Raw genomic sequence first — 13,195 nt, forward strand, 5'->3', positions numbered from 1 at the left:
AGGCGTGCTGCTGTGTTCTGGATTCTCTGGAGTTTGAGTTTTGTGCCGGAGTAGAGGGCGTTACCGTAGTCTAGTCTGCTGCTGATGAGTGCATGGGTGACTGTCTTCCTGGTCTCTGGGGGAATCCATTTGAAGGATTTTTTTAGAGGGCCTTATAGGCTGCTGATGAAGGCTATACTGTTTGCTAAAGGCCATGAATCTGAGTTATGGGATTTCGAAGGAGAGGACCTTTAACAACCAGTCTAACCTGAGGTAGGAGGGCTATAAGGTTATTAGACCATTCCACCCACTGAGAGTAGAACGTTCTAAATTAAAAATGCGAGAAACAGAAAGATAATCATTGGAATTTTGGAACAGAAGACATACACCAGCCATCATAAGCTCTGAGCCACTTACTTGTCTTAAATTGAGCTGCCATCATTCAAGTGTTGTAATGAACACACATCTCCAGTCAGTGTGAACTGTGTCATGTGAGCCCCCTACCTTTTCAACTGTACAGTCAAAACTTAACAGGACCACTGTGAGGCCATTAATTTCGTTTTCTCTCCCGTAATTTGGTTTTCTGTCCCGTGATTTGGTTTTCCCGTAATTTGGTTTTCTGTCCTTCTAAAGATGAGTACATTGCATGTGAACTACCTGGATAATGCAATGTTGCTTTAAAAAAAACAAAGGGTGCGAGACTGCCCCTTTAATTAGTATAGGCCATTTAATAATCGTTGTTTAAATGTGTTCTCCACTCAGCAGAACACCTCTTGAAAGTGCTTCCAAATGATTGTTTGTGGTGATACTCATGATGTTATTAATTGGGTAAATGTTTGATATTTTACCCTTATTTGGGTTTACCGTGAATACAGATGTGCAAGGGGCTTGTGTTCGTCTTTTAACATACATACACTTCCCATTTTCTAGATGGAATGGAAACGCTTCCGCCACGCTGCTGGTTTTGGAAGTGGTATGTTTGTGTTACTTGCCAGAGATTGCACAGGGAAGGAACAGACATACACTGTTATTGGCCTGTGAGATCATGCGCTCATTAAGCGACCTTAACTCCACCACCGGGCTACAGATAGTGAAAAATACAGCAATGCAACGGAGGAGGTGAGGGAAAAGGCGCTTTTATTTAATTGGGCCATCTGCCTTTCCCATATTGTAGTTGTACCGGACAACCGACCACAGGATATAATAAAAATGAGCGCCTCAGTGCTGAAAAGTTGTCAGTTGCTGTAACGGTCTTGTTGTAATGACGTGTAAACGGCCCGAGCACGCTAGGGAGCCCAGCTGCACGGAAGGCGGTTGTGTGATCTCCTACACACGCGGACTCTTAAAGTAGCTGTCAGCTGAGTCTTTTCTAAGCTCCCGCCATTAGCCCTGGAGACCCCGAGCAGCGTCAAGCTCCCGCCTTGAAGCACCGAAACACTGCGATGTAGACGCGGGTAAATTGGGGAATTAAGGCCAAAATCACATTCTTCTGGGCCAGAGGTGAAGGTCATTGTCGGCGTCCACCCACTCCACGCGTTTGTTTTTATTGGCCTGTGTGCCCGACAGCCTTGGGGAAAGAGGAGGGAACCAATGTGCCAGAGACATATTTTCGTGAAGAGAAAAATATGCTGAGGGGAAATGAAGAAAAAAAAATGGGACTCCGATGTGAGATGGCCTCAGAGAATGAGGGTGGAGTTTGACGGCGGTGCTAAGTGGACCCATTTTGCGTGGGTCACCTTAAAGCGGCCATGGCTGTGTGGCCAACAGCACTTATTCCTGGGCCTGATATTGCCCGGTAGTGTTCGCTCAAAAGTCTGGACCGAAGCTATCACACACTGTGATCACTAGGCAGCTGGCTTGGGATAGCATTCTCCATCTTTCTTTCTTTTTTTTTTAATATGCTTCATTTTCAAAATCATTTAAAACACGTCCCATAACTCATAAAACCTCAGTGTAATTGGACAAGTCCCGAACCTTTCCGCATTAACCCTTCTAGTGTTGATTAGAGGCTTGCCTGAAGAATTATGGTTTCTCTCCGCTATAGATCCAGGGGTGGTTTAGTTGTGCCGACAGCGAGGTAGCGATGGAAATGCAAAGTTTGTTGGCTCAAAAGCCTGGGGACTGCCTCCATGTCCTTACATTTAAACTGACGTTGGCAGACCACCAAGGCATGGCTGGATCTCAGTCTTCTAGCAGCATGTCTGGGTGAGAGTGGAAGATTGTGCAAGTATGTCTTGTCCATGGCGCACGGTCTTGAAGTTGACCCAAAATTGAAGTGTTTAATTTTTAAAACTTATTGTGATTCGGGTTCATGGTGTTTGTTTCATTCACTTTATATGGGGTCTATGGTACAGGTCATTTCGGCAATTTAGCGAAGGGTCGGGTCCATCTTTGGAAGCACTAAAAGCAGCAGAATGTTTGAACTTGAATCTGAAAACATGCAAGACAGTGTTTCAAGACGCGCACGACTCTTAAGTGATCCTTTTCAAAGCAGGGTCAATTAAGAAACAAAATATAATTGCCAATCAAATGAAAAAAATAAAAAAACACTAAGGGGGTTATTACAACTTTGGAGGAGGTGTTAATCTGTCCCAAAAGTGACGGTAAAGTGACGGATATACCACCAGCCGTATTACGAGTCCATCATATCCTATGGAACTCGTAATACGGCTGGTGGTATATACGTCACTTTACCGTCACTTTTGGGACGGATTAACAGCTCCTCCAAAGTTGTAACAACCCCCTAAATCTTCTCAGACTTGTCTACACAGCTCTCACCCCCAATTTGCTTCAAGGCAATAGAGGTTGCAGAATCTTATGTCCGGATAAATGTGCATGTTGGTAAAAGCGCTCAAGTGGAATGCACCACTTCAAATTTTGTTCCACACTTTTGTCAGCTATCTCACCCATAGTGTACCTGTGACACACCGAATCCTCCTCATGTACTGCTTTTTATCTATTGTGATGCTGATCTTTTTCCAATGCCTCTTTTTTCTTTTTTTTTAGAATGCAGAACCAAATCGGATTCCAAGTCCCAGGGAACTGGTAAGAGCTGTGTCCTTCTTATCATTGTTAGGAACATGCAGAGAGCTGTACGACTCCCCAGAGCTTAATTCAGGATTTCAGACTGCTTTTTTCCATATTAATTCAGAGCTGATGAGCATCTCTGGTCTCATTGCGGTGACATGTGCAATACAGTATGTACAAGAAAGCCCTCTAACTGAAAGTACAGTCATTCTTGTTGTAATTAGCAGTAAATTTACCTAATTTGTACCATAATAGCCCAGGCAATTATGCATTCATCCAGATTTTTCTTAACCCCTGCATCCTTTCTTTATCACTGCAATTTTTTCTCGGCTGGGAGGGAGGATATTTCCTTGTCGAATAGAGACAGCGCGCAAGAAACCTAAAATGTAGATGTAGAGCGAGTGTTATGGCCTCGCACCTGTATTTATTGTTTCTGTCTTAGTGGGTCACTTTATATAGGTTAACCTTAATCCAGGTTACACTTCCCAGACACAGGTGAGCCGCTGTCTTCTTAGTTCTTTTGATAGAAATGTACATAGTTTTTTACCTGGTGACAAAGAAACTGCGCGTAGGCCAATTGAAGTCTGAACATGTTTATTAACAAAGGTAAAATACAACTGAAACACAGAGGTCCCCCAGCAACTGTAAAATAGTGAGCACTGCTAAGCAAAGGCATGTCACAAATGGATAGTGTGAGAAAACAGGGCTGATTGCAGAGACCCCCTAACTTTTTGCCCCCATTTTTCACTTTAGGTACATACCTGCCCTTACCAATAACCCATTTTCCAATATATAGTATTCTGCAAGCATGTGTTATATGATAAACTCATGGGTTCCAGAAACAGAGTGCGCAGATACAGAGAGTGAGATCATGAGAAAGGAAGATGATGACTTCCACTTATTACAAGAATGTAAACTATTTTGACTGTGCAAGCTAATTAACAGTTTCTCGTCTTAAGAGCGAAGATGTGAAAGAGAAACTTGTTTCCTTCACACAACACACAGCGAACCTGGCATTAACAGGTATGGTGCTTCTAAGGCACTAGTTACACTTGCAACAACTCACTGAGCTGGGTCATCATCCCCTCAGAATCCTGAAGATCTAAGATTTGTATCTTGGATAATTATAGATGCCATCCTTCCAAGAAGGAGAGAAATTAATTCCATTAAGCTAGGTCTGGCACTAGCCTAGAGTGACATAATTTGGTGGGGTGGAGGGCAGAGCAGAGAATAATGGTATATAGTATCCTCATGGACATTAGTGGGTGTTGAAGGCACATAAGAAGTGTGTGTTTCATTCACATTTTCATTGTACGCTTCTGTGTCAGATCATGAAAATCACATTGCTGCCAGCCTTGCTGAGCTGCACTAACTCTCTCCTTTATAAACCCCTGACATAGCCCAAAATCAGCAGGAGTGCATTGCTGCCTGCTGTATTAGTGTTAGTAGCGGCAGGTGGGTCAGCTTTGCTGATGTTATGGGGCACTTTATTCAGTACAACCCTGCTGCAAGTGAGTGCTGAATGTGATGTCCTCATAGAGGAGGTACTGGGCAGAGTGACGAGCATTTCACAATTGTTCCTTAGTGCTTACTGTGAGTGCATCCCTGTATGCTCTTACCTGCACCTAGCCAACGACAGCAGCTAAGCCGACCCCCTTGGCTGCTGTTTGAAGGGTATTCCGCATCAAGCTGGACACCACTGAAGGTGTGATTGCTCTTATTTGGCTAGGTTGGATTCACATTTTTGCTTCACCTACGGTCGAAGGTTTCTAGCATTGGTCGTGATAACATGGTGTAAAACCTAAACACATTTCAGTGTCTGTTTTGCTACTTCTGTATTATAAGGGGCTTGAATTAAATTGAGCTTGAAGGTGGTGTGGTCAAAACAAATAAGCGTTTTCAGAGCAAAAAGGAGACACAAAATTACTCCACTACTGACTGCCTCACACACATTGACCCAGACTTATAATTTACTTAAACAAATCTTACGTGTTATGCAATATGTGGTTTAATCTTATTCCATGCAAAGAGTGTACAATGTAGTGTGACATAAAAAAAAGTGAAAGCCTCCTTACCCATATTTATTTCTATACCTGTCTGAAAATGGACTCTGTCCGCAATGAGCTTGCTAATCCATACCAAGACTGCTCTCAGTTGTTCTGTGACTCAACGGAAGCAGTCACTTATATCACATAATATAGCACAATATTGTTTAGCTTCTGGTTTCTAGTTTTGTTTTTATTTGAACATTTGTGCAGCTCATCTCTGGCCGTAAGTGCACCTGAGCCATATGCATATTGTTTGAGTGAGAGCACAAATATGATGCAAAATACATCTAGTAGGGTTACATATTTTTACGGATATGGGTTTAGAGGAATGATGTCAGCAGCTCTTTACAAGTGAATGGGGAGTGTGTGTGGCATAATATCTTCCAAGCTTTTGGAACACTTATTTAAAGGAACCAAATGTTACAGGTGTGTAGCATACAAATTAAACGCTATAGCGATGTAAGCCAGGTACAGTTTCAATAAAAGGTAGTAGGCATTTCCTAATCATTGCAGTCCATAATGGTCCCACCACTTGCCCCATATTCTCTTGTGCGGAATCCCTTGTGCCCTATATATGGGCTTATCCATCTTCATGCAGTAGTCCATTGCTGTGCACCATGCTTTAATCCGGGATGAGATTCCTGCGACTCAGTCCATTTCTCTCTAATCAACAAGTGTTCCTAGCCCAGGTGTATCCCAACGTTTTCTGTAGTGAGAGCTGCCTCTGATCAGTGAAAGTCATAGTGAGCTGCTGAAGGCTCAACAACTCGTGCATTGTTACGAGACACCTCCACGGCCAGCATCATTGACTTTAGGCCTAATGTCCATAGAGCCAGATACTATGGTTTGAACAAAATACTTTAACCTATTGCTGACACTATGACAGTGTTGCCATGTGTGTCTGTGAGAGCATGGTCTTTTGGTGATGTATGAACATGTGTGCGTATGAATGGGATATATCTGTTTGGGTGACCAAGAGCCTGTGTTGTAAGTACTTGTGGCACAGGGCATACCTTTTACCACACGTGGCACAGTTACATGTATAACACAAACATGCAACCATTTTTTTTTTTAATGGAAGACATTTAAAGTGTAAACCTTTTTTCTGCAAATATGTTGAAAAATGGAACATGTTTCTGCACTTTAAAATCCTCCCATTAAAAAAAAAAAATACTGTAATTTTTCAGTTACACATATGGCACAGTGTCTTCTGGCCACTGGGTGCAAGAGGCCTGCTCTTTGTAAATGTGACTCTTTGAAATGGCATTAAACATTCATTAAGTTAACTTTTCATTTTGATTTTCTCCCATTTAAAAACTTTCAGAAGCATCATTTTGTTCTCACCCTCGAGTATTGAGTTGACAGGGACTTTCATTTAAGAGTCAAATACCTCAGTGCTTCTGTTTTTCACCTCTGTACCTCAGCTGCAGCCTGGTCGTAAATCTGACTGAGCTCGGCTCATTATCAGACCCTGTTATCTGCAACCTGATGATAACAATGCAAAATAAACACATCCATCCCTTTAGCTTAAAAGGAAAATGTGACCCTGTGCTTATTTAAAAATGAACTCAGGGCCTTGAGCTACTCTGAAGGTATCCAGGAGCTACTGCTAGCTCATGATCAACTGGTTTGAGACAGCTGTCCTAACCCCACCAGGGATTTGTCTCCCCTGCTCCCTCCTAGGTCTTACACCAAACCAAGCAACTCAGTTTGTGACATAGGGTCAATCGGGTGCTGCAACATTCGAGACAAGGACTGAAAACGGCTGCCCATTAGGGGACGCTCATCGGGTAGGACCAAGTCATATGGGAAAAGTCTGCATGGTCTCCATTCCATCGGGTCTGACAGTGCTTTTGGGCCTTTCACAGTCACTGTGGCATTAAATAGATAATGTTTAAATACCCGAGTTGAATTAGCCAGAGTTTGGAAGAGATGACTAGCTGCCTAGGTGCCATAAGAGCCTCCCTCCACTTGTTTTCTTCCAGGGGACCCTCCCTTGATTTCCACCTGATTCTCCCAAGGGCGAACAGATTGGTGGAATTTATAACTAAAGATTTGTAGGTTTGAGAAATACCTTCCTGTCCGTGGCCCCCTTAAGTATTTTGGCCTTCAAGGGACAATACGGGCACACCTTCAAGTGATTCTGTGTCACAGATTAAAGCGTGGCGAAGTTGTAGGAATTTATAAAACTGAAATTAGTGGAGGTTAAAGTCTTCTTTCCATTGCAAAAGGATTGCATGTGAGAGCCCTGCCACAAGTCTCTAAGCTTAGAGAGCCCAGTTAGGTCCCATTTGCTGAAACCCTTCAGTCCAGACATCTGTCCCAACCATCTATCCTTCTAGAGGAGGTCTGCAGAGTGAACTTCCTGTCCCACCCCCTCCAATGCAAGGCTGACCTCCATGTTAAACGCACCACTCTAGAGATTTCCAGCAGTGATTGTATTATTGGGGCCTGAACAAACTTAGCCATGATGAATTCACAGTCCATATGGAAAATCTCGATCCTTAAGGCAGGATCCACCCATCCTTCCTGGATCTTGTCTTTCATAACCACTAGCCATGAGCCCCAGTAGCAAAACTGTAGTTTGACGGCTGCAAAGCTTCCATCAAAGGTGGATTGCATTAATTTCCCAAAGGCGATACATGGGACCCTGTAGTCCCAGGGGTAAGCCTGTATTTTCACCTCTGTGACAGTAAACCATTGCCCAGGAATTACCTGCGGAAGGTTCTGGAGGACATACAGGAATTGTGGTACGACCATCATTATAAAGAGCACCGCCCTCCCAAAGATACTGAGTGTTAGCCGGTCCCGGTTGTTAAGGTCCTTCTGCACCTTAGCAACCAAGGGAGTGAGGAAGTATTTGATGGTCCACCTGCTGCCCACCAGTGTTTGGTCCACCCCGCACCAACTCTCCAACACTGCCAGACAGGGGGCCTAACAGGGACTTAGCCCAGTTAACATACAGGCATGGCTCCTGCCTGTACAGGTTCAGAATCGGCAATTGCTGTGGTCCTGAGGTTTCTGGGCAGGGAACAGCTAGCAATATAGCATCGGCATATTGAGCCATGCGGCCCCCTCACCCCTGGGACCCCGGTGACTGTGCATCTAGTCTAACCTAGGCTGCCAGTGTCTCCATTGCCAGGTCGAAGAGCAGGGGGGGATCGCGGGCAGCCTTCTTGTGTGCCCCTATGTATAGGGAAGGAATGAGATGGGACCCCATTGACCCATAACGGTGCCATAGGAGTGATATATAGTGCCCTCACATAAGAGATGAACCTTGGTCCTAAGCCAGCCACCTAAGCATCTCCCAAAGGAAGTCCCAGTCGAGCAGTAAAAGGCCTTCTCAACATCAATAAGTAAATGGTGCTAGGGCCAACCAGAAGATGTCTGTATGCCACTGCTGAGTTCACCCTTCAAATGCAATGACTTGTATTACGTTGGGGCATAGACTTGCACTGATCATGGTGGATCTAGGTCACTATAACCTTAAGGAAGCCTATTAGCCAGAATCTTGGCATAAACCTTAAGTTCACTATAATTTTAAGAAATTAGGTGGTATGAAGTGTGTTCATCAGGGATTGCCTTGCCCTGTGCAGCACCACTATCGTTGCTAAATTGAGTCCCTCTGGAAAGTGGCACTTATCTACTGTCTGGTTATACATGGCTAACAGCGCAGGTAGAAAGGATTTGTGGAATCTCTGATAGTATTCAGTTGGAAACCCGCCTGGCCCTGGTGTTTTACTGGAGTTCAGACTTTTGAGGGCCTTCTCCAGTTCCTTCAGTTCAATAGGTTGGTCTAGATAGCTCCTTTCCGATGCCAGAAGGGTGGGCAGGGGCAAATCCGTAATCATGGGGCTAGATGATTCTAGTAGTGGTTTGGTGTGCTGGTGTATACTGTTAAGTAGTATTCCACAAATCTATTCATAGCACTATAAGTTTCCATTACTGTACCTTTGGTCGGGCTCATCTCAGCACCACCCTTAATACTGCACGGTGGGTGGCCGAACAATAAAAGAGCTTGCTGGACGTATCCCCCAATCGTAAACCCAGCTGTTGGACGCGATCCAGCATTGACTTGCCTCATCCAGGCAGACCTGCTTTAGGGAAGCACGGTCAATTGCCACCTGATGAACCTCTGTCGCCTCCCCTTCTGGTTCTTATTCAAGGCGAGTAATCCAACTCCACTGTTCAGTGCAGGATCTTTGGTCCCTTGTTCAAAGGTACAACCACATCACCCCTGCATATAGGCATTCCCTGCCATGAAAGGATTTCCGATGAGTCGACCAACGCTTGGTTCAGTGCTAGGAAAGAGCTCAGCTCCTTTGCCAGTTGATGTTGAAACTCTTTATTCACTAGTCACCATGTACTAATCCTACAAATTGATTGGTCTGAACCCCCATGTGAATCTCCATGGGCAGGTGATCAGAGATCCCCCATGGGCAGTATATAAGCACCTGTTGTGTGGACAATATCTATGGGAGGCAAAAGGAACATGCTGCTTTGTGATCTTCCAGAGTGCGAGACGCTGAGGACAGTCTGCTTTGAGAGCGATTTCAGAGTCCTCTAGTTTGGATATTCGCCTCTAGGCTTCCATGACTCTCTCTACCACTTTGCCCTGATCTTGCCATAGGAGCGTAACATCAACCCTGACCTCTCTAACTTTTATTTCTAAAGCTGTACGTGAGACTTAGGTTATAAGATTTTACAGGTGGCCAAGAGCTTGGTGTGCTTGGCAGCCAGGGTTCCTTTACCAGGAGTCTTCGTTGATGGGGGTGGCAGTGCTATGAATCTATTGAACTTCATCTGGGCTTGGGTCGGGGTGGTCCACCACATCCCATAATCGACCCACCACTGTGCACATTTCTCTCCTTCATTGTCACAGTGTTTAAAACCCTCCACTTAAGATTTGTCCCTTGTACTGGCAGCCCTGGAGTGGGCAACATTCTCCGTGGTCTTGACAAACTTGGTGGTGGTGTGTTGTTCTGACCCACTTGTTCTGTGGCCAGCTATCAGGCCAAGGCAGGACAAGCTGTCAGATCCTGATTGTCTCTCTTAGAGTCTGTCCGTAGATGGTCCTATGGTGACCCTCTCTGTGTGGGAGTTGCTTGGGGTTGTTAAAGCCAGTCACATATCTCCCCAATCTGAGGGAAGTCCCCAGCCCCCATTGGGAGCAAAGCCAGTCATATCCCCTGCTGGGGGAATATGACAGCTCATTACAGCCCCCAGGAGCACACTGTCATCCTCCCTGCACCTATCTGTCGGCTGAAGTAGCCACTTGCTTCTTTCCTGTATGTCAGGCCGCTCCTCAGGCCTTTCTCAGTGATGGTTGCTCCGCAAGCAAGCGCCAGACTTTGAGCACCTGGGGCAATGCGTGGCTGTCAATGGCAGTTGGCATGACCACTCCGATTCCCTCAGCTCCCCGGTGCCTGGCTCCTTTACCGCACCTCCTCTTAAATGTGCTGGGATGGTCCATGGGCCACCCGCAGTAGCGCTTACTCCACAGGCGTCTGCCGAGCCCTGCTCAAGGGAGCAAAACTTAAGCAGTTGTTGGCTGGTGGGCTGTCAGTGCTGTTCCTTTAGGTTCCCGTGGGCCTTGTTCCCTACCACAGCTGCTGCACTGGCGTCCAACACACTAAAAATATCAAACTCTCCTGGTCGCTGAAGTACAGCTGTTGCCCCCCCCCCCCTTCACTCACCAGGAGAGGCACCCTGGCCTCAGCTCCAAGCTGCTCTTTGTTTAGGCATACGAACAACTAGGATTATGGTGGATGTGCAACCTACCATCTTGACCGTCTCATCCTCTCTTAGAAGACATTTTTTTTTTTTTTTTTTTTAAGTTCTTTGATGTTCCTCAGATAATGGAAGCTGGCGATGGATGGTAAGTGATCCAAAAGATATTTCTTGAAGAGCTGTGTTTTAGTTTATTTTCCGAAGGCAATTAGTTGACTGACATACCTTTTACACATATTTTTGAGGGTTAAAATGAACCACATTAATGTGGAGTGAACGTTGTTTCTGCCGTTTAATTGGTTTGAAATCCAGTGGTTTTGGAACTCTATCAAATTAAGGATTTGTCGGATTTATTTTAGGCTTTCTTTTCCCTATTATATTGATTAAATGCCAAAATAATTTAACGTTTTATGATGTATATAATATTGCCCATTAAAGGTTGTTCTTACACACAAGTTTTAGTACTATGTTTTATAGTATTTAACTATTGTGCTTTATTTATACGTTATTTTTTTCCCATATGCTTTTATGGCCACTGAGCCGAAATAAAATCCTTAAACTGAACTTTAAAATTAAGGCATAATAAATATTATTTGAACATTGGACTGTTGAGAGCCCTGTTGAAGATGGAGTGGCTCGTGGCCAATAACAGGTACTACAGACATTCTGCCTTAGCAGTCCAATAGTTGTCTTTCTGTTTAGCCTTTTAAAAAAAATAATAGAGCATTCTGCTCCCAGTGGGTGGCCACGGGCTTTAATGGTTGTTAGGGCCCTCACCCTCCATTTAACGAAGGTTTAGGGACTTTAATAGCAGTTATTGTCCTCAGCAGCAGGCTATAATGCTTAATTAGTAATGTAATTCCTAGATTATCCATAATCGTGCTCCATCGCTGCTGATGGTGTCACTTTTGCAACAGTGTGCTTATCCTTCCTTTTGCTTCATAAAAGTGTTAGTAAGCACAATAGTAATAATATTGTGTAAGTGGTACAAACAGCTCATGAGTTCAAAGAGGAAAAGCTACCCTTTCTAAAAACGTTTCAGCAATCCAGCAGGATCATTGAGCCAGGTCTCATGGGTTCTTCAGGAAGCAAGATATGGTCTCTTTGATATTTCTGTTCTGCAGAGGTCTTTGTCTTTTTTCATCTGCGTTTTTCCAATTACATGAAGTTGTTATGATGTTAGTGAGACAGGAACATTCTGACTTTTCTGTAGGGTGTAAGGAAAATTTTATGTGCAAAAGACAGGCAGGTAAAGATGTATGCGGAGACCCTCCAAATGCTGATGCCGACAGGAGCTCCATCTAACTGAAGGCATTTGAACTCCATGGAACAACAAACAGCCAAGGCCTGGTGGCAGGACTTTACAGGTCTCCCAGTTTTACAAGGAAGCAGGCAGACATGAATATGCATTAGTTTGAAGTAGACCAGAGACACAAACACACATTGAAGAGTCACAACAGAAAAATGCACAGTCTTGAAATAATGGTCAAAGGTGGGTACTTGCTTCCAAAACCTTGATTATAGTGATCAAATGGAACCTAGTGAATTAGTTCAGCAACTATGGATTACACCCCACACCCCCCAAAAAAAAAAAAAAAAAACGTTTTTGCACAGTGAAAGGGGGAGCTTAGATAATTACTATCCTTGAGTGTGGTGACTGATTCACAGTCTGTGGTGGACAAACATACTGCTAGGTCTAATTGTATCCCTGATGTGGCTTATACAAAATTAAACAAGAGTGAACAATCGGCTAAATGGGACTGCGGAATCTGTGTGCTTTATTGAAGACCAGCTAATGCAGAAAGACGAGCATGACCCTTGTTGAAAAAAAATAGTAATTCCCCTGACCATTCAGTTAATGAAATTGGGTATTCACTCTCAGCTACTGTAAAAGTAGATTGTGATCTGCTGAAGGATGATAGTCACTTGAGATTATCTTGTGTTGTTAGAATCTTGAATTGCAGCCATAGGAAAAAAAGGGGTAATCTAGTAACTGGTGCTGATGCTTCCCTCTTGTTTGTTATGAGAATATATTTAAGATTATATTAAATCTCTCCATGTACGACACAGCTATCCATTAAAGCCTGACATAAATGCTTTAGTTTAGTTGATACATTCACATAGAATTGATTCCTTGTTCTCCGAGGCTGAATGCTTTTCCCCCAACAAATCAGAAGAGAGTGAGGCTGGTTATGCCGAGGCTTAACAATAATGAATATCATAAACATATAGGAATAGGATGCACCAGTCAAAACAAACTGTATTGATTAAAGAAAATGTGGTGGGGGATACAATGAAAAAGTTAACGGTTAGTTTAGCTTATATTTTGCTTATGTAGTAAGAAAGGGAAATAAGGTTGAACATTCAAGCAGAATAACAGAACTGTGTGAATGTGAAAAAATAAAATTTTG

At 43.8% G+C, this 13,195-nt stretch overlaps 1 protein-coding gene across 10 annotated transcripts in view; it reads left to right on the forward strand.

Moving 5' to 3' along the window:
- The window catches only part of PARD3 (par-3 family cell polarity regulator), a 1,239,520-nt gene that overhangs the window by 660,465 nt on the left and 565,860 nt on the right, over positions 1-13,195 (forward strand). For all 10 annotated transcript variants that reach the window (XM_069211229.1, XM_069211227.1, XM_069211231.1 and 7 more), the window contains exon 12: positions 2,986-3,024. In XM_069211229.1, the coding sequence (XP_069067330.1) occupies positions 2,986-3,024 (39 nt within the window). The remainder of the gene's footprint in view (positions 1-2,985; positions 3,025-13,195) is intronic.

This window comes from Pleurodeles waltl, chromosome 10 (assembly GCF_031143425.1).
Source record: "Pleurodeles waltl isolate 20211129_DDA chromosome 10, aPleWal1.hap1.20221129, whole genome shotgun sequence".
Taxonomy (NCBI): Eukaryota; Metazoa; Chordata; class Amphibia; order Caudata; family Salamandridae; genus Pleurodeles; species Pleurodeles waltl.